Source organism: Parus major, chromosome 7, assembly GCF_001522545.3.
Source record: "Parus major isolate Abel chromosome 7, Parus_major1.1, whole genome shotgun sequence".
NCBI classification, from domain to species: domain Eukaryota; kingdom Metazoa; phylum Chordata; class Aves; order Passeriformes; family Paridae; genus Parus; species Parus major.
In genome coordinates this window covers 19,387,859-19,407,814 of record NC_031776.1, presented here as the reverse complement: position 1 = coordinate 19,407,814, position 19,956 = coordinate 19,387,859, and the positions used below count along the sequence as shown (strand labels likewise).

General features: G+C 35.9%; 2 protein-coding genes across 14 annotated transcripts in view; one reads left to right on the top strand and one right to left on the bottom strand.

Moving 5' to 3' along the window:
• Positions 1 to 15,233, top strand: part of CSRNP3 (cysteine and serine rich nuclear protein 3) — a 99,655-nt gene extending 84,422 nt beyond the window's left edge. For all 9 annotated transcript variants that reach the window (XM_015634785.3, XM_015634787.3, XM_015634783.2 and 6 more), the window contains 2 exons: positions 3,995 to 4,291; positions 5,781 to 15,233. In XM_015634785.3, coding sequence (XP_015490271.1) covers positions 3,995 to 4,291; positions 5,781 to 6,824 — 1,341 coding nt within the window. In that variant the 3' untranslated portion in view covers positions 6,825 to 15,233. The remainder of the gene's footprint in view (positions 1 to 3,994; positions 4,292 to 5,780) is intronic.
• Positions 14,385 to 19,956, bottom strand: part of GALNT3 (polypeptide N-acetylgalactosaminyltransferase 3) — a 23,272-nt gene continuing 17,700 nt past the window's right edge. For all 5 annotated transcript variants that reach the window (XM_015634795.2, XM_015634793.2, XM_015634797.2 and 2 more), the window contains one exon: positions 14,385 to 19,665. In XM_015634795.2, the coding sequence (XP_015490281.1) occupies positions 19,543 to 19,665 (123 nt within the window). In that variant the 3' untranslated portion in view covers positions 14,385 to 19,542. The remainder of the gene's footprint in view (positions 19,666 to 19,956) is intronic.

Genomic DNA, 19,956 nt, shown 5'->3' with positions numbered 1-19,956 from the left:
CAGAACTGAACCCAGTACTCCAGATGTGGCCAAGCAGAGGGGCAGGATCACCTCCCTTGACCTGCTGGCCACACTTCCTTGATGCAGCCAGGATACCATTGGCCCTCCCAGGGCCAGCTTCCCAATAAAGCTGTCCTTTTGAATACAACAGAGGAGAGGAAAGAAACTATTTGAGTAAAGGAGAGCAGGGAATGGGAGTGTTCCTTCTGCTGCTTTAAAACTGCTGACAGAACTGGTTTTTTGTGTCATGGATTGTGTTGCATATATTTTTGACTCTTTCTCAGATAAATCCTTAATTAAAAGTGAACAATATTTAGAACTGTAACTGAGCTTCTGTACTGCACATCCCCTTCTTTCGTGATACTACATCTCTGTTTCTATAGTTGTGCAGAGCAGTGGCACCCTCCAAGTTTAATAAATGCCTTTAAGCATTTTTTCCATAGGATGAACACATGAGTTCATGAGTTTTGTGTTTCTGGGCCTGAGGAAGTGTGCATGATCTTCACATTTGTAATATATTTTTTTCAGTCATCTAAATGTTCAGGTTTTTTTTCATAGGTAAATAGATTCTTAAATAAATTCATAAGGTCATAAAATTTGAACTGTCATAGAACAAACATAAAACCACTCAGGACAAAGACAAATCAAGGACAGATATTTGGACAGGCTAGAAACTAAAGGCAAGTAGTGTTAGTGACTTACCACTTGAAAGAGGTTATACCTGTAACATCTCACATCAGAGGATTTTCAGAGCATCAAGTGTGAATTGTGCTGTGTAACTGATGACTAGCTGTAGATCCCTTGGCTGACTTCCAGGAATCAGCTCAAAGAGAGCAATCCCCAGTAGAGTGAGTAAAGAATAGTCAAGCACACAAATATTTCACTTCTTTTCTTAGCTAGAAAGTAAATCAAGAAAAAGCACAGATCTTATGTACCTTGAAAGAGTAGATGAGGCCTTTTAGCCTTTATGAGCTGGAGCTTGGCTCTTCATCCTTTCCTAACCTTCCTCTTGGCTGGGATGGATCTCTGTTCTTTATTACCTTATTTTACTTCAGTCCAGTCTGTTTGGGGGGTACAGACCATACTTTCTGCTCGTTTTCCAAATACATGCTTTTCCCAGTCACTTGGTTGAGTGGATGATTATTAAGATTATTGAGTTCCTGCAAGATCTCTTCATAAGTATTCAGTGAATAAGGAGAGCCTTATTTGCATTCCTTATTTGCATCGTACTGGTGTTAAATCTTTTACTAGAGTAAAATATTCCTCTTTATCTGGAGCATGTATAAGAACATAGCAGAAGACTTCCTGTTTTACCTAGTCCATTAACCTCAGCTTAGCTGCATCCCTTATTATGTGCTTGGGTTTGAAAAAAAAATTTCAAACATGAAAAGAAAATTCAGGACTTGCTGAATTAGTGAAGAGTCATTGTAAAGCACCGAGCATGTTGTTTGCTTAAGAAAACAGGGCCTTGCTAATTTTTCGTTACAGAGATGAAAGAGATGTTTGGTCATTCAGATAGTTTCTAAATGAAGAAAAAAGGATATGTGGCATTCTAATGTGACAGTGTCAGCAGTTATGTCAGCAAAATTATTATACATTTAATGAAAATGTCCTAATCAGGATTTGCCTAAAAATTACATCAGAGAAAAATAAAGAAATTGAGAAAATGAAGTAGAATGAAGTTTAGTGAGAGGTTTTTCTATTAGAAAAACATTATGTAAATAGAAAGTTTTCAGTGTGATTTTTAATTTCAGTTTCCCTGGGATTTTTTTAAAAAGTATTTTTATATTGCATTAAAATATACAGATTGGTGGGAAGAAAGTATTTGCTCCTGTAGAACCTGTTTAAAAGCAATAAAAATGAAGGAATATATTTTGAGTTTCCATAATATTAATACTGTTTATTGTTTTAGTTTCTAAAAGCAAAGGGTCAGATAAGAAACTGCTCTAATTAAAAGCAGATAAAGACTGTGAAATCATGTTCAAGTCACTTCAGCCATTTCATACCAGTACTTTGATGTAAACACTGCTGACAGGAGCATAAACACTTGTTAGCAGCAGAGTGTGAAAATCCTGGATGTAAAAGCCATCTTATCAAGTGACAGGTACAAGGTAATCATTTGAGAAAACATGAGTAAGCAGAAAAAAATACCTAGAAGAGACCTTAGTGCTTACTCATAATGTCTCCTGAAATTAACATTATTAGCACGAGACAAGTGATGTTAAGGCTCCTTGGTCTGTGGACACAGTAGGTCCCTTTGCAGGAAGTCGTAAGGAATAACTTCCAACTAGGGTAAGGCAGAGGTGTCCATCCTACATTTCTCCTGTTTTACCGAGTGGGACTGAATTTCACCCAAAGACTTCACATATTCATTGGCCTTTGTTCTGTGGTTATGACATTAACCTTTAGATTTATGAGGAAATGTACCCATTTACATATCAAGTTTAATTCAGATGAGCAGTATTATGACAATCAAGAGAGTTTAATGTTCCCCTGAAGTTCTGGAAAATGTATTTGGTGGTTTTTGATAATCTTAGTCTCTATGTAGTATCCCAGTTACTTTTTTGAGAAATGTTAGACTCTTTCCTTTTATTAATTTATTTGTTCTTTGTGTATCAAAACAGAGGAAAAAAAATAAAATTAGAGGAGACAACAAGGAAATCATCCTGCAAAGGAGTTAGGAGCTGAGGTGCTTTGAAATGGCAAACTGCTGGCTGATGCCATGCATTTGATGTTCCAGCCTGCTGGATGCATGTGGCATTCAGCACATCACTGGAAGCCAGTCCTTCATGCTCTACTGCTGTGAAGCATAGTTAAGATTTGCAGGGGGAGGAGGAGGAGGAAAAATGCATGACAGGACTGGTATGGTTCTGTAGGTGCCTTTGTGTACTGACCAGTTACAGCATCCACCTCATGGGTAAGAGCCCTAAAAGCTTTTTTTTTTTATTAAACAGCAATTGAATAAAATAGTAAACTAATTACAGAAGCAGAGATTAGAATTTTTCTCTCTCCTATTTTTTTCTCTCTCCCTATTAACTTAGATTAAGTAACAGTGATCTGCTTAAGGAGTGGATTGAGCCTTGTGTATATTAAACTAGAGAAATCAGTTCTTAGGTAGGTCATTCCCCTATTACATATTAAACAAACAAACAAAGAAATCAAAGAAACAAAAATACACTCTACTTAGTTTTACCTTGCTAACGTAAAATGAAAAGATACAACCAAGAGAGCTATTCTGGATTAAAATATTCTCCCTGAGTTGTGTGTATGGTGAGGTATTAGCTTCGGGCAGCTAATTCAAGATGCATTTAATCCCTGTGTGGATTTACCTCTCTCTCTGTAGAATGTGCAGGAAAAAAGATGACTTCTAATGTTGCTTCTTCTACCTTAACTGAACTAATATATTGAAATACCTGGTGTAAATAATCTTCCCACTGTCCCAGGGCCAGGGAGAACTGTTTAGGGAGCTATTACCCCCTTTTACCGGTGTAATGTGAAATGCGTATCAGAAAATAGAGCAGTACATAAAATATACCATTTTAAAAACCTGTGATACATCGTGATCTGAACCCATGTCAGTAGTATCATTGCTATCTCACAAGGGATATTTAAGAATTTCAGAGAACTCAAAGACAGGAATCAATTAAGGTCTCAAAAATGATCTTGTCAAACAATGCGGAAAAGACCAGAATTTCAGAAAAGCGTTGAGATCTAGCAGCTAATGGCAAGCAGTAAATTTAGGTAAATAATGAACAGATAATTTCTTACCTTCATTACAAACTTGGTATTAAAAAAGTGTATTTAATTAATATGCTGAATGTGAAAGAAATGCCTGGTCACCCTATCTGTGACAATTTCTGGCACTTCCTGGCAGTCATGCAGCATTTTTACATACAGCTTTGTACATTGATAATGCATTTCACATATTGATGTCTATGACATGACTTCAGCGTGACTGTCATTTAAGGACTTTGTTAATTGTTCTGTGCAACAGATGACGAAGAATGGTACGGTGGAATCTGAGGAAGCCAATACACTGACTCTGGATGACATTTCTGATGATGATATTGATCTAGACAACACAGAAGTAGATGAGTACTTTTTTCTCCAACCCCTGCCTACAAAAAAGCGGCGGGCATTGCTGCGAGCTTCTGGAGTGAAGAAGATTGACGTGGAAGAAAAGCACGAGCTGCGAGCCATCCGCCTGTCCAGAGAGGATTGTGGCTGTGACTGCCGTGTGTTCTGCGACCCAGAAACTTGCACCTGCAGTCTTGCAGGCATAAAATGTCAGGTAAATGTCTATGTTATTGTCATTATTTAATTGTCTTGGGGGGGAGGGGGTGGGGGGAAGGGTGTGTGTCCATGCTCACACGTGTACTTTCTGTTCTTGAAGCTATACTATTGGAAATTAAGTATTAGGCAATAACACTTGTGGATGTCCAACCTGTTTTGTAAGGTCCTGTTTTAAGGGTATATAGTGGGCAATCAATACAATCTCCTAAAATATTTTTAGTATTATTTTAGGGACATACAGTGCTTAGGGTGTTTTTTTGTTCCTACACAAGTATTCTGCTCCCTATACTTCTTTCAGGCCTTTATCTAAATAGGCAGATGCAGACAAGAGAAGAATAAGTAGCCTGCAGATTTCCGAAGATATATTACCTTTTATTTTAGAAACAATAAGCAAACACTACAAATGTGAATTATAGTCCAAACTCCATACAATAAATAAATTATATTCTGTGATTTATGTAACATGCATGATAATTAAAAATCTGTGCATGACAAATTTGCATGTAGGCAGTAAAAAGATATCTGCTAATATAGCAGGTAAGTTTTTCCTCTGCAGACTGAAGAGGTATTTCATATTGTACATCTACATAGTGTCAGCTGTACGTGTCCCAAAATGTTCCCTAAAAGATATTACTGCTAGTTCTGCTGAGTTGCTGTTGTGCAGCTGAGTTTTCTTCCTGAATGTGTTTTTCATCATCTCATGAATCCAAGCTAAACTTTCTCTGCTCTTTTAAATAATACATTCTCTCTGCTGTTCCTGTTTTCATCTCCACATGCAGGGAAGATGTACTGGATTGTGTTGTGCAGTTCTCCTGTACATATTTGATGTTCAGGTGTTACGGTGCAGATGAAAGTCACAGACCTTAGGCTGTCTAATCAAACTTGCCAACACATGGGTTCAGTCACATTTTCAAAAATTTAAGATATTAGATGTAGAAGTTCTGTGCCCAGTCTGTTATGCTTACAGTATTGCATCTAGAATTGACTCGATTATCTTTGAAAATGCACTTAAGTCTTTGCCCCTGTTTTCTGAGATCAGGTGTCCCCATTGGTAACTTTATTAAAGTTTCTGTATATTATTAATTTTGCTTCAATGAGTGTCTAGTTTCCATGATTTTTACCAAATTTTAAGGTGTTTCTGGTAATGCTTTTGCCTGGATTTGGGCACAAAATGAAGTAAAGCTGTAGCAGATCAAGAAATTTAAAAGCTAACTATTATTTGTTCCAATGTGTAATACTTTCACCTATGGAACAGAATAATTTTTTCCCTTCTCTGAAATAGTGGAGCATGTCCAGGCCCCTTACTATTCTCTCAGTACTGCTAAACTCCAGGGCTGACTCTGAATGATCATTTGCTTTGACTAATTCTACCAGCATTTCTCAAGGTGCATCCCACCTCACCTTTTTATTTCTCTAAGCTGTCTAGGCTCTGTCATGTCACCAGGCTTTTGCTTCTCATTGTTAATCTGTATTCTCTTTTTTAAAAGGTGGATCGTATGTCTTTTCCATGCGGTTGCACTAAAGAAGGGTGTAGCAATACAGCAGGTAGAATCGAATTTAACCCTATCCGTGTACGGACTCACTTTTTGCACACGATAATGAAACTTGAATTGGAGAAAAATAGAGAGCAGCAAGTTCCAGCACTCAATGGCTGTCACACTGAGATAAGTGCACACAGTAGTTCCATGAGTCCAGGACCCCATCCAGTTGAATATTCAATTGCAGAAAATTTTGAGATTGAAACTGAAACCCCGGCTGCAGTTATGCATTCCCAGTCAGCCGAGGACTTGGACTGCCCAGTGGAAGAGGAGGAAGAGGAAGATGGGAGTAGCTTTTGTAGTGGAGTTACAGATTCTAGTACACAGAGTTTAGCCCCTAGTGAATCAGATGATGATGAAGAGGAAGAGGAAGATGAGGAGGAAGATGAGGAGGAAGAAAAAGCAGATGATTTTGTAGAAAGTATGAGCTCCCATGCTGATATGGTGCCTCTTCCTTCTGTCCTTTGCTACTCTGATGGAACTGCTGTGCATGAAAACCACTCTAAAAATGCTTCATACTATACTAACTCTTCAGCTCTGTATTACCAAATAGAGAACCACGTTGCTGGCACTGCTAACCAGATCGGTGAGACTTACTCAGAAAGGGATGCTGTCAAGAACGGTAGTCTTTCTCTGGTGCCTTACAACATGACTTCAGAACAGTTTGTTGACTACACACGGCAATCAGAGGAAACTTTTAGCAGCCCTCATTACCCTTCTGCAAACCCCTCAGTGATTGTTTGCTGCTCATCTTCTGAAGGGGATGGCAGTGCTCCCTGTAACAGTTTATATACTGAGCATAGGCCAAGTCACCCGCCAGTGGAATTTCACTCATACTTGAAAGGTCCTTCTCAAGATGGCTTTGTTTCAGCTTTGAATGGTGACAGTCATGTGCAAGAACACCCTGCTGAGAATTCACTAAACCTCCCAGAAAAGAGCAGACTGCACGAAGAGTGCATCAAATCACCAGTGGTAGAGACAGTACCTGTTTAATATTAAAATTATTCTAGGACTGACTTCCTGTGTTAAAATTCACTCCCATTGGATTTTCCTAGAAACTTACTTTTTTAAGAGGTAGACAGCACTTGGACTATAGTCAATGTTCCAGACACATTTTGTTTTCTCAAGCTACACTGGCAGTGATATTGCACAAAACCAGTTCATGTAAAGATTTAAATAAAAATAATCAAATACTTTTTTTGATAAAAATAAAACAGATTAGTAAAAAACACACCCAACATATTTCAAAGTAGCCTACCTATGAAAGTATGTGAAACCTGCCAAGCTATCTGAATCAAAGCTTCATGTTTTTGACTGTCGGGCCTGTGCAAGATTGTTATAAATGATACTTTGAAATAATCATGTTTAGAGTCCTAATTTTCAACATATCTGAAAAGATGGTAAGTTTAATGTAAAAGTAACTACTGTACAAAAAAAAAAAGTTTTAATTGTTCTGTACTGTATGTATTTTATTTATGGTAGTTTAAGATTCATGTTTTGATAAAAATGAACAGAATGTTCATTTGAGCAGAAGACCCATAGCTGCTTACGAAGAGCATGTCCATTTTTCATCTGGAGTACCTTGTATTCTTCCTTATTTTTTTCTTAATACCATTTCTGATAAATCATCTTGAAACATATTTTTAGAGTGTACTATTTTCTCTTTTACTATTCTTGACAAACAGAAGAGTCAGAAAGGGGGCAGTTACATCTTTAGAATAGAGAATGGTAGACAATCCTCCATTTAAAACTAAAATCAGTGGCATTCCAGAACTAGTACCCCCTTCCCAAAGAAAAATGATCTTGTATATAATGGCAAAGCAGTAGCTTAAGCTCACACAGCACCTTCAGCCCAGCCACCGTTCAGATACTTACGCACTTTAGTGCCACTTTGCAGTACTGTACGAACTGTGGGAACTGTGAACCTCTCGGAGAAATGCCATAGCTACAGATCCTGAGGCAATGTAAGATCTTCAAATTCACTGTAACAAAACCTGTATGTTTTTCCCAAGCCAGTTTATGAATATGTCAGTATGCAATTTATAAAAGCAGAGCCTTACTGATGAAAGTTTAAATAAAGCATGGAAAAAAAATGCGGAAGTGTCTAGATTGCCTAAATTTTTATGAAATACAAGACTGGCTTTTGTGGACTTCTGATTGTATCAAATTTAGTACCATTTGGTCTTATTAGGAAACAGTCCATTCAGTGAGGAAAAATAGCTTCAGCAATTTTGTATCTGCAAAAGTCTGCAAACAAAAGAACATGTGCATCATATGGATTTCCATTACCTTGTGATCCACTTGTTTTTAAGTGAAATGGGAATGAAAATACCTTTAATTTATTAAATAATGTTGCTTTTGTCTAGAAAAGGAGGCATAGGAACCAGATTTTCTCTGCACTGGTAATTCTGCACTGCCTTATTTTGATTTCAAAATCTATTTCAGCATTTTTATTCTTCTAATACTGAAATTTCATTTATTATACATCAAGTAGTTGAAATATAGGCCTGTCTTGTTTGTCAAAATAAGAATCAGCATCTTAGTTTTTATCTATGTCAGATCTAGATGGTTAACAGTGTGCATGTAAACACAGTGTAAATTTTATCTCTGTAACAGTGACTCTTCTGGTTAGAAGCTCTTTAAAACATCATGTACAGTACTCCAGTAGAAAAACTGCTGATGTAAAATACGCTTTTCAAAAAAAAGAGCTAACTTAATTGTTTTTGTATGAAATCTGGGCAAAGTAATTTCTCATATTTATGCTAAATTAGCAAAATATTTTTACTCCATGTAGTAGCTGGAAAGGTTTTTTATTTACTTGTTTCCACAAGAAGTCCTACATGTTTTATATGAACTGCATTGAAAAGTCTAGTTCTCTAGGGACTGGATTCCAAACTTGCAACATATTCCATCTCCTGGGAAAGCGCACTCATGTTGGTTATCTGGCTCAGAAATTCCACAGCCTCTGTTCCTCGCAGTCACAGACCACTCTAGTCTCTTTTCTCTAAGGCTGAGTAGCCAGGTAAGTGCCTGTATTCTCCAATGCCATACAGCAAATGCCCATGATTTTTAAAGAGAAATGTGCTAGCCCTTAAAGTTCTGTACTGAAGAATGCATTATTCTGTTCAAGATATTCTAAGGGCAAATGTAACATACCCCTGTGTATACAGGGGTCTTGCTTTAACAGTGGGCTTAAATTAGGCACTCTCCCTTCACACCAGCACCAAAAGCACAAATCTCTTCTGCATGAGCTGGGACATAGATGATCATCAGTAGCAGCTCTTTAACTTCAGAGTGTGTTGGAGAACCACACACACTTTACTGGGGTATTTCTCTCAGGGGAAAGTTAAGTGAAATCTTTTGCTTTGTTATTCATGCCATTACTGAGCAATAAGAAATTATTTTCTTGGCCCCTGTGCTTTCACATGAAAAATATCTTTAATAATGTCAGCAAGCACAGGAAGTGATTAACTTTATAAAATACTTTGCAGCTAGCTTTAAATATTGAGGTGATGGTTATTTACTATTTCCATTGGCACAGATATCTGGTCCCAGTCCTCTGTAATATTAGCATCTGTAAAAACTTCTGAGTATTTGGACGTGTATGTTGCATGCCATTGGGGCATCGGGGTGAATACAGCCAAATTCTCTAAAGTCTGCAGCGTAGGATAACAGGCAGTACCTTGTAAGAGAGAGGTAGAGGGAGTAGGGACTACATAAAGCATTTGTGATACACTCTTTTCCCATGTTTGAAGTCAAAAAAGTAAAGATTTAAGTTGAAAAAATATTCCTAATTGGCTAGGTAGTGATAATGTAGGTAATAATACTTTTGATGCAATATGGTATTTTGTGATCAAGATTTGATCTCAAGATACAAAGTAAAAAAGTCTTTAGTTCTTACAGCAAGTTATAAAGTCAGATCTATTTATAATTAATGGAGAGTTCCTGGTAGCTATTATTAATAGTACTACCAAGCCTTCTAACAGAGAGATACTGAGGAAAAAACCCCAGTAACCTCTCTTTTTTTCAGTACAGGTTAAACCTGTTGCCCAGCCAAATCCATGCCAGTAAATAACAAAGCTAAACCCTTTTCTAGCATTGACTAGAATGAAAAAAAAAAAAAAATAGTTTAAGTCCTGACCAAAAGAGGTAGGTAAATTTAGCTGAAATCTAGAGTAGGATGTAAAAAACATGAGAGTCAAGTTCCCTATCACTTGATTAAACTTCTATTTTTTTAATTTTTTTTATTTTATTTTTTTTTTGAACAAAAACCATACTCTTTGTTTAAGTAAAAGCAAGCCTAAGTCATGGGATGGAAAATATTTCAGTGTTATTTTCTGGGCTAGTATAGAATAATACATGCTGTGTCACATTTCCCAGCTGGGAATCATGTTGATTACCAGTCCTTTCATTCTGGGTAGGCTGTTTCTATGTGATAAAAGTATTATAAATGATAACCAGCAGTATTTGCTTCTGTATCAACACAGTGTATTATTTGTGAAAATATCTACTTTACTGATAGTCTTTATCAGCTTTATTTCTAAGATATCTGGCTACTGATAAACACTTCTAAGAAGCCTGGTATATATTTGTGATTATATTGCATCGTTCAAAAAAATGAGTCATAACAAAAGCATTTCCCTTTCTTGAAATAAACTGGAATTTTCACACGGACTGTTACTGGAACAGGACCTAAAAGCAGATGCCTTTTTGCTTATAAGGTGAACTTCACCTTTGTTGGGAAAAGGTGCATTGTTACATATTTATAGAGCTTTAATTGATGGTAGACATGAAATTAGAATTTCACTGGCATGATTACAGCAATTGCAATAGTTGCTTAAGAGCTGTAACTCATGTCTGTTGAAACATCCTTAAAAGCTGGTCAGTAGAAGTTTCAAATATTCTTTGTTGAGCTGTATGCTACTTAGATGAGAAAACTCTAGATTTGTAAAGCTTTACAGTTTTTCATTTACTTAAGTTCTTGCTAGTGAATCATGATTGGTGTTGACATTTGTTTATTTTAAGGCCATTGGTTCCTTGTAACTATCACTTGCTATAGATAAGGTTCAGCTGCTCCCCTGCTGTTAACAGTGGGACCCTGCCTTTAGTCCAAGTGCTGCAGGATTCCTGTGAGGTATTGGTGGTACTGTTACTCACTAGACTGCTGACTGATCCCTGTCCAGATCCAGTTTCTAACCTGATCTGGATGTTTTATTTCAGTAAATGTGCTAATAAACTGATCATGTTGCTTTCCCTGCATTCCTTTGTGAAGGCAGTACCTTCACAAACACAGCTGCTTTGTTAAAGGTCATATACATGTATTTGTATGCAAAACTAAGCATGTATAAAGGTTTCTGTTAGTTCAGGTGTTCCTGACAGAAATGTGATACACTGGATAGAGAACTGGGCTCAGGCAGAGGAGACTTTGCTTTTGTCCTGTTGTGTCATTGCGTTCTCTGTGCTTTGGTTTGTAATGTACTTGGAGATACTGTGATAAAACATTATTCTATAGAACAGGTAAAATACCATTTTATTCTTGTGTTTTGGCATCATAAGTAAATTTTTGTACTGCAGACTATGCCACTTTGCAAGTGAAGCCCAGCCCAGCTCAGAAGTGACCAGAAATTTTTCACTAACATGAAACACAGCTGAAATGAGCTCTCCTTTCCTTGGACTGGATTAATGGGCAGAAGCTAAAAAGTAAATTTCACAGTGAAAAATTAGAATAAAAGCTGTGTTGAATATACAACATTTACCTGTCTAGTGCTTAACATTTGAGCAGCAAGATTGTAGTTTTCCTGCAACACCATACTTGGCAGCGACAGACAGTCTTACTCTTCTGCATGTTGTGTTCTTTTACCAGCTGAATTCTCAGTTGCAACTCCTTTTCTCTCGGCTGTTTCTGTAGCAATGCAGGTGTCCTTACTCAAACATAAAGCAAGACAGACCCATGATATCCTTTTAAAAGTCATTTGCTAAATAAGGAGTTACAGCTCGTGACTTTTATAAACTGATGTTCATTGTGCCAGTTGTTTTACTTCCTGAAACAGTCAGGAACAGAAGAGGATGATACAGAAAATCCTTAAGCATTTGGGGGTGTTATGTTTTCCTGCTGAGACTAAAGAGTAATTCTATCATCTGCTTTATAATGGTTGCAGAACAGTTGATGTAAAATACTTTGAAAATCTAGAAATAACTAAGAGAATATATTCTATAGAATTTATTTCTAAAATATTAAATCTGATTACTATTTTTTTAAAATGGTAGAAAGCTGTTATTTTCAAAAGAGTCTAGTTCACTTACTTGTTCCTTGGTATGAGAAATCTCAGCATTGGCCTTTTCACTGTTTCAAGGGGGTTTTTTTATCCTTAATTTTACTATTCTCTGTAATCATTGTCCATGTGCAAATTATTGTCCATTTTCTCCAAGAAGTGTCAAATCCAAAGTACAAATATTGTCAAGTGATGAAGTGCAATGTAGTTTTAAAGATGTCTGAGTGAACACACAAGTTCTTCACAAGTTCTTCCTTTTCACTGTCTCTTCCCTCCCCTAAATCCAAGGCAGCTTTTAATTCTGGCTAATAAATGTACCAGATTTTTCCACTTAAGGAGTAAAGTTATAACATCTTTTGAGAACTTTTCTGCTACCCTATTTGAACATCCACTTTATGAAACACCTATTTTGCAGCCTTAGTCCCTCCCTCCCTCTGTTGTAAAGTAAGGCTTTTCATTAAATTCAAGCACAAGGGCAACTGTGCTGTACTTTGTGCTGACAATGATATCTTGAAAACAGGTTGGGTGGGGTTTTGAACAATTTGAACTAGTGGGGGGTTGGAATTAGATGGTCTTTAAGGTCCCTTCCAAACCAGGCCATTCTGTGATTCTAAGAGTTAAAATATGTATTGCCCTACTGCTGTCTTAAGGTTAGGCAGACACCCCCTGCTCAGAAGGTCCCACAGACTGGACAACCATATTCCTGGTGCTCTGTGTTGCACCTTCTCACAGCTGAGATCATAGTCCTTCATCCAAGGCTGGGGGTGGAACAAAAAAAAAGTTAAAAGGTAGATTTTGTACTTTATTAATACAATTATTTTAATTTGGAGCTTAGCAATGTCACTTCTGTTTTCTGAATGAATGTCCAGTAGACCAAAGTCAAAAAAAGTTTGTCTCATGTACATTGTTCTGTTTCCTTTTCCAACAAACCATGAATATGGGATTAGCTTTTGTTGATAGGGAAAATGGTGGAAGGTACAAATGCACATCATTATTCTAATACAAGGATCAAGATCATCCTTTGTCTTCAAACACTTGAGTGAGTGCAGGGAGGATAGGAAGAACAATTTAGAGGAAAAGAAAGATGAAGGCAGGAGGCAGATTGATGAGGATTATTTTTTCTTCTAAAGGGAAAAATAAAGCATATTAAAAAAAAAAAAAAAACAGAAGGAAAAATGCAAATTAAGATCTCTTCAGAACAAGGATGGAAAAGTATATGGACATTCACTACAAGCTTGCCCATGTTAGACCATAATATTGTTTCTGTAATACAATATATTGTAACCAAACATGAACTCAGTGGAAACTGAAATGACATTTTTTCCAGACCAGACCTATATGGGTGGCCATTAAATAAAAGACTTATCCAAATGCATGAGGTAAAAAATCTAAAAAGCATCACCGTAGAAGCATTGCTACCATATCACTCTTTGTGATGGCAATTTCAAAGACAAGTTTAGAATCATTTTAGTTACCTCTGCTCCCAGGCACATATTCTCATACACTCAGTTCCTCAGCTAGCAAGAGATGCTAAAAGCAAAGAAAAAATATCCTTTTTTCAGCATTTTATCTTGGTACTTTCAAATGCAGGTTAGTACATTATGGCAGGTAATTATTTTAGGTTTCTCCATCTTCTAAAATAAATTCTTAAGAATTATATTTTGGGTTGGATTTTGGATGGGGGTTAGCCTTGCTGGGGTAATGGAGGAATCACTGTAAAGAACCATTTGTGGGTCTCAGATACAGATTTAGCACCAGTTTTCAGCTTCTTGAAAAGATCATCATGTGCACTGGCAGCTGGTTCTTTTAAAACCAAAAGCAAGCATATTGGTTTTTTTCAAGCAATTTCACACAAATACCACAACTTCAGGTCTCAAATGCCCTTGTAAACAAGGCTTAATAACCGGGCACTTCTTTTAAATTGACTGATTGTAGGCACTTCTATGGAAATACGTCTGAAATGTAGTTTGTGAAATATGTTTTAAAAGTGTTTGATGTAAAATAAGCGCTAGACATTTAACAGTGCAAAAATAGTCAAAATCTGTAGATTACAAAACTGTTCCTAAGATCCTCAGCCTGTAATATTGTCTTAGTAAAGTTGATCTTTTAAGTTAAATTGCATTCTGGTGTAATAACCTTTTACAAATAAAATTATTAATACAAATGTACTGGTTAATACCTGTTAACATAAAACATGGCAATTTGTTATTTTGATTTGTTTCAATCTACAACTAGTAAAGATTCTGTAAAAAAACAAAAACAACACATTACTTTTTATATGTTTAAAGTGTTTTGTATTAACAGACTGTATTAACATTCACACTGTCTAGTCCAACCCTGTCTTTTAGCAGGTCCATCTCTCTCTGTATACATACATATATCTAGATATCCCCACAAGAATATAAAATTTCTTTTGAAATTTGTTTTGGCAAGTGGTAAATAGTATACCATGGCATAAACTCAGAAGCACTTAAGTTGATGGTCTTTCAGACAGGTAATCCATTCAACTGGGAGTAGTAAAAATGTGTAATTGCAGCCATTCATTTAAAATTTGTACATTACTTCTAATGTTACTAATTTCTGAGAAAAATAATTATGTTACATACTTAACATTTTCCATTACAGATGATCTTGCATACTAAAATTATGGAGGTCTCAACAGTTAAGCAAGATATTTAATTGGACTGCTGCTTTTAAACTGTTTGAAGAAGCAAAGGGAAAGTTCATCTTAAAATCTGTATATGGAAATAATTTTAAGCTTCATGAACTACACATTTCCTTTATTTCTTTTTTTAAACAAGTTGTAACATCAAAGATGCCAAAGGGTAATATAAGCTACAATAATATTCAACAGAACTTAACCTAGATCTTATGTTGTAATAATTTATTCAAATTAACTGTATTCTTCCGTATTTATATTTTCGGTATTTATTATGAATGATATGAAATTTGATGTATTTATTGTGGCTTATTACTGCAGTGTATATATATTAAAAAATGAGCATTTTTAAGTCTTAACATTAGTTTTTTTGTTAATTAGTGGCACTTGTATCAGCTGTATTTTTATTATATATTGTACAATATATATTGTCCATTTGTTTGCAATGAAGTAAACCAGGTTTCTACGTTACATCCTGGCTGCCAGTGCATTGTGTGTCTCATTTCTGCCATGCAGGCACTAGAGCCTCTCTTAGCTAAGAGAGCCAGAATTAGTACTGCACCTCCTCCCTGACACCTGCAGAGTCTCCAAAGGCACTCTGTGAAATTCCAAGAATTTCTCCTGTTCCTGATTGTCTGATATCATAAGGAGAAGCAGTTTGTGTGGAATTTTTGTGTGTGTGTTTTTGTTTCTAAATATTTGTATGCCAATTAAATTAAATAAACAGAAATGTCTTCTTAGGTATATCCATTTGCCCTTTAATGATACTACTGCCTACGGTTTTCTTTGGCCAGGAAAATACTGTACCTGATTCATCTGTGCCTATGATTTTCATAATAAGGTAATGAAACAATTGTCTTCAACAGCTGTTGGAATAAAATTTTGCAACAGCTCTCTCTGGTGGACAATTTGCAGTAATTTTATGCATCAGATTATTTCAATGGCAACATTCAAAGACTACTGCTAAATTTCAGAACAACTGCTTATTTTGAAAACTGATGATCAACATAGCTTCATTAAGAAAATAATTAACAGTCACAGCACAATCTCTACTTCCTTTTAATTCTGATATTTACTCAAACTGAGATGCACATTTACAAAAAGTCGTTCTTAATTTTGCTTATATGAGGACGTATAGCTAAATTGTTTGTATTTTAAAAAACTGATAAAGATGAGATGTTCTCTAGATTTCAAGTTCTCGTAGGAAGTGTGGTATCACTTGGTTGTGTGTTGGGAGTCCCGTATTTGCTATCAGACTGCTTTTGGCATTGCTATCAACTGTGGCTAAAAGGGCTGCTCCAGGGCTTGTTAAACCATACTGATACAAAAAAATGTAAAACAACTTTCACCAGTGGTTCCAATTCAAAATCCCAGGATGCCCATTCAGAAGTAGGAAGATTTAACTCTTAAGGTTCACTTGTAAATTGATCTGTTAATAGTATTCACGTTGTTCTGTAGTTGCCCTAGAGTAAGGCAGCAATTACTCCCAATCCTCAGGTGTGGTGGGCTGGCAAATTCCCACTGCAGTGAATGGTGCCATAACCAGGAGGAGCCACAAGCAACCTCTTGCTCACAGGCAGTACTACCCAGAGCCACAGGCCCTAATGTCCCTAAAGGTTTAGGACATGCTTCATCCTGCTGGGAGCGTTGCTGAACTGGCCTGAAGTCAAGCCTTCCTCAGCACTTGTGATTATTCCCTGGATGTGTAAGAGAGCACGGTGAGAGAGAGGCTAACACTGATGCCAGCTGTTCTAGTAACCTTCAGTAGTTTATACAGCCATCTGATTGAGGTACGAATTTTTACATGCTGTGTATGAAACACTATTTACCTTTGTCCCCTTCATAGGAGCAGAAAAGGGCATTATAATGTTACTGAAAGAGACTTGAACTTAAAAAAAAAAAAAATTATGTAAAAGAGCCAGAGAACCCCTCTGCAATAAACTGATTTTCACCAAGCCTTTCTAACTACTAGAAATTATTAGCTGCTTTCAAGAGAACATTATCAACAGCCAGAAGATGCTGCTGCTTTTTTATTAGCTTTAAAAAAACCATAAATCCAACTTATTAAACCTCTAGTCATATTTACAGATCTCTTATTGCTCTCCTAGTATTATGTGATGCCTGTATATGTGTACACACACACACATATATATACACATACACATGAGTATTTGGAAGTGCAATAGTCAGTGTGACCTAAAAGTTAATTTTGGATCTTCACACAGAATGGAACAAAAAAAGTCACTTAAAATTTTCCTCTATTTATAGATCCGTCTCCCTCTTTTCTGGCAGGTAGAAGGGTGTAAGACTGAACTGCTATACTAGGTACTGCAAAATACAGACTAAAATGTCACAGTTAGAGGAACTATAATGGTTAACATACTTTAAAAAAATACTATGTATAATACATATTTTGTACTAGTGACCTATGTTAGGCCAGAAAAGGAGTCCCAATAAATGAAAGGAAAATCCTAAAAGACCATGTTAAAATCATAGAATTATTTTCCCTTTCTATATCTAGAACTAAAGACAAAATATAATAATGAGGTGAACTTCTAATCTCTGCAAAAAACAACTACATATATTGCTGTATCTGCAAAACACCAAAAAAATACAAAGTGGAGCTTCTCTAGCATAACTTAGGAAAAGGTTCTTACCTCCAAGTTCAACAGAACACTCATTTCCTTGCAATTTAAATTCTACCCTGGTTTAAAATATTAGGTCTTAAAAAAAATCCTAAAATGGCAAAATCCCAACTGATAATGAGTAGATAAATAACTTGTATGTGCAAATCCCAATCTGAAAAGCTTGTAAGAGAAACAGGTTGCATGAAGAAATTATCCTTCAGTGATATTAAAAGTAATGCATTTTCTGTATAATATGAACTGAGAACTAAAAGAACAAGTACTTTTAAACTGGTATGCTAAATACCTTGTCTTCTAGAACAGGTTCCTTGGACAGTTTCCATTCCATACCCAAGGTTCAACACAACACAGCTGCTCTCTTGTGTAATCTCCCATCCTCTATTCATATTGTTCAACAGTTTTCTCATTGACCTGCATTCTGTTTTTCCTCAACTCCCCCATTTTATCAAGTGCACATATTGGCCTTCCAATATTGGCTTGATCTGCAAAAGTAATAACACTTTGTATTCCATTACCAAATTAAAACATTGATCAGAGGATACAGACAGATCTTTCTACACAACCTTCCAGTTTCAGTGGATAAGTAACACTTCCTGGTACAGTCTCTTCAACAATTTCTGTTCACTCTCTGTCAAATTATTTTAAGTTATACAGCTTTAACTTCATGGGATATTCTCACAGCTGTCTCCAAAAGCCTTACGAAAGCTGAGACAAACAAATTAGACTTAAAGCTTCTGGCAAATTATCACTGGTCCTTGCTTATACACTTTTTGTCTTTCAGTTGACTCACAAGTACTGAAAGGAACTTCTCTTGCTTGTATTCAGAAACTGAACTCATCAGCCAGGTACCATTAAATTATGGACAGGCTCCGTCCCCACCACAGAAGTAAAAAAACCCCTCACATCATCATCCACTCACCCACCAGACATAAGTTAACATTTATCTGTAATGATACTACTTAATTACTAGAAAAAAACCCAGATTTATTAGTAGTGTATTTTTTGTCCTATTCAGCCTTTAATACCCACCCCTTCAAGTTCATTCTCAGCTTTAAATTTGATCATACAGCCAAATACTTTTGTCTTTAAAAATTTTTAAAAATTGATTATATTTTATTATGCTATATTATTTTCTATAATTAGCAAAATAGTTAGGCCAAGGTTTCACTCAGACCGATAAATCTGAGATTAGTCCTTTGTAAAAGGGGAAACAGAAACAAGAAAAAAATATTAATATGCAAGTGTTGGCACAAGAAATAACATATGGATAGCATTAGAAACCTGTGAGGTAAATATTGCATAAATTACTAGAAGGTAGGAGCAGAAGTTTAGTAGATAACATGTAATTTAAAAGCAGTAATGAACAGATTGCTGGAAAAATGTGTGAATGTTAAGCATCTCGGAAGCCTACTACAATACATCTTGATAATAAATTTTTAAGTCCATGAAATATAAAAAAAAAAACTATACAGGAAGTTTTGGCTAAACAAAATATTAGTATCAAAATAAGCAGATTTTACATTAAAATAATTATAAATACATATTTTAGCAAGAATTTTTTCTTCTACCGAAAAACTGACTTCCTAGAAGCTGAGCACAATGTGGTGTCCTATTTGGCTTTGACCTGACAGTCAAATATTTAATTTTCCAAGTGAAGGAACGTAAAAATATTGAGAAAGTTTCACTGAGTAAAGTAAATTCTTTTAAAAATCAGCCATTTGAGCATAAAAACATACATATAAAGTGTATCGGGTTTTAGAGAGTAGGCAATAATTTCTCACAACACTACAGAGAAAATAAATCTTCTTCAGAAGCACTTAAAATATGTCAAAAACCCCCTCACATATGGCCTCTAAGATAAAAGAGAACTAATAGGATCCATAAATCAGAGGTCAACATATAAAGTCTCATCATAGAAATATTGTAAACAAAATATAACCAGGATCCCAATTATCTTTGGTATAACAGATTCCCAGGGAATCTCTGATGACACATTTTATATCCAATTTAAGAGGGAAAATAAACTGTTCAAACATTTTGCATTTAAACTATCACATAACAATCCAGTTTACATATATAATCACAGCTCAGAATGGTTCTTTTAATAAAATGCTTCTGGCCTATAATATCAAATCTTAATCATTCTGGCCAAAGATCCACTTCTGGAAAGGGTCTGAGGGATTACAGGATGCCAAGCTCGGATGCTCTCCATTTCCTGTAAGGCACATATGTAGTGCTTCATTGTACAGGGTTTGATCCTAAAGTGAGGAAAAAAAGGAGGAAAAAAAAGTGAACAAGCAATGAGCATGGTATTTCCCCCCACAGTTCTTCCCCCAAGCTGGGTGTTAAAGAGTAAAGCTCATACAGGTGGTGCAGAGGGGGCTGGAAAATACGTAAGTTCCAATTTGCTTTGTTAGGAAAATTTTGTTAAATATTTTAAAAATACAAAACATCTGAATTGACTTCCAGGTGGATGTCTAGAGAAACACACTAAAGGATATCAACTGGTTTTTTACATGATGTTCCTACTAGTGAAATCAAGTTTTGAT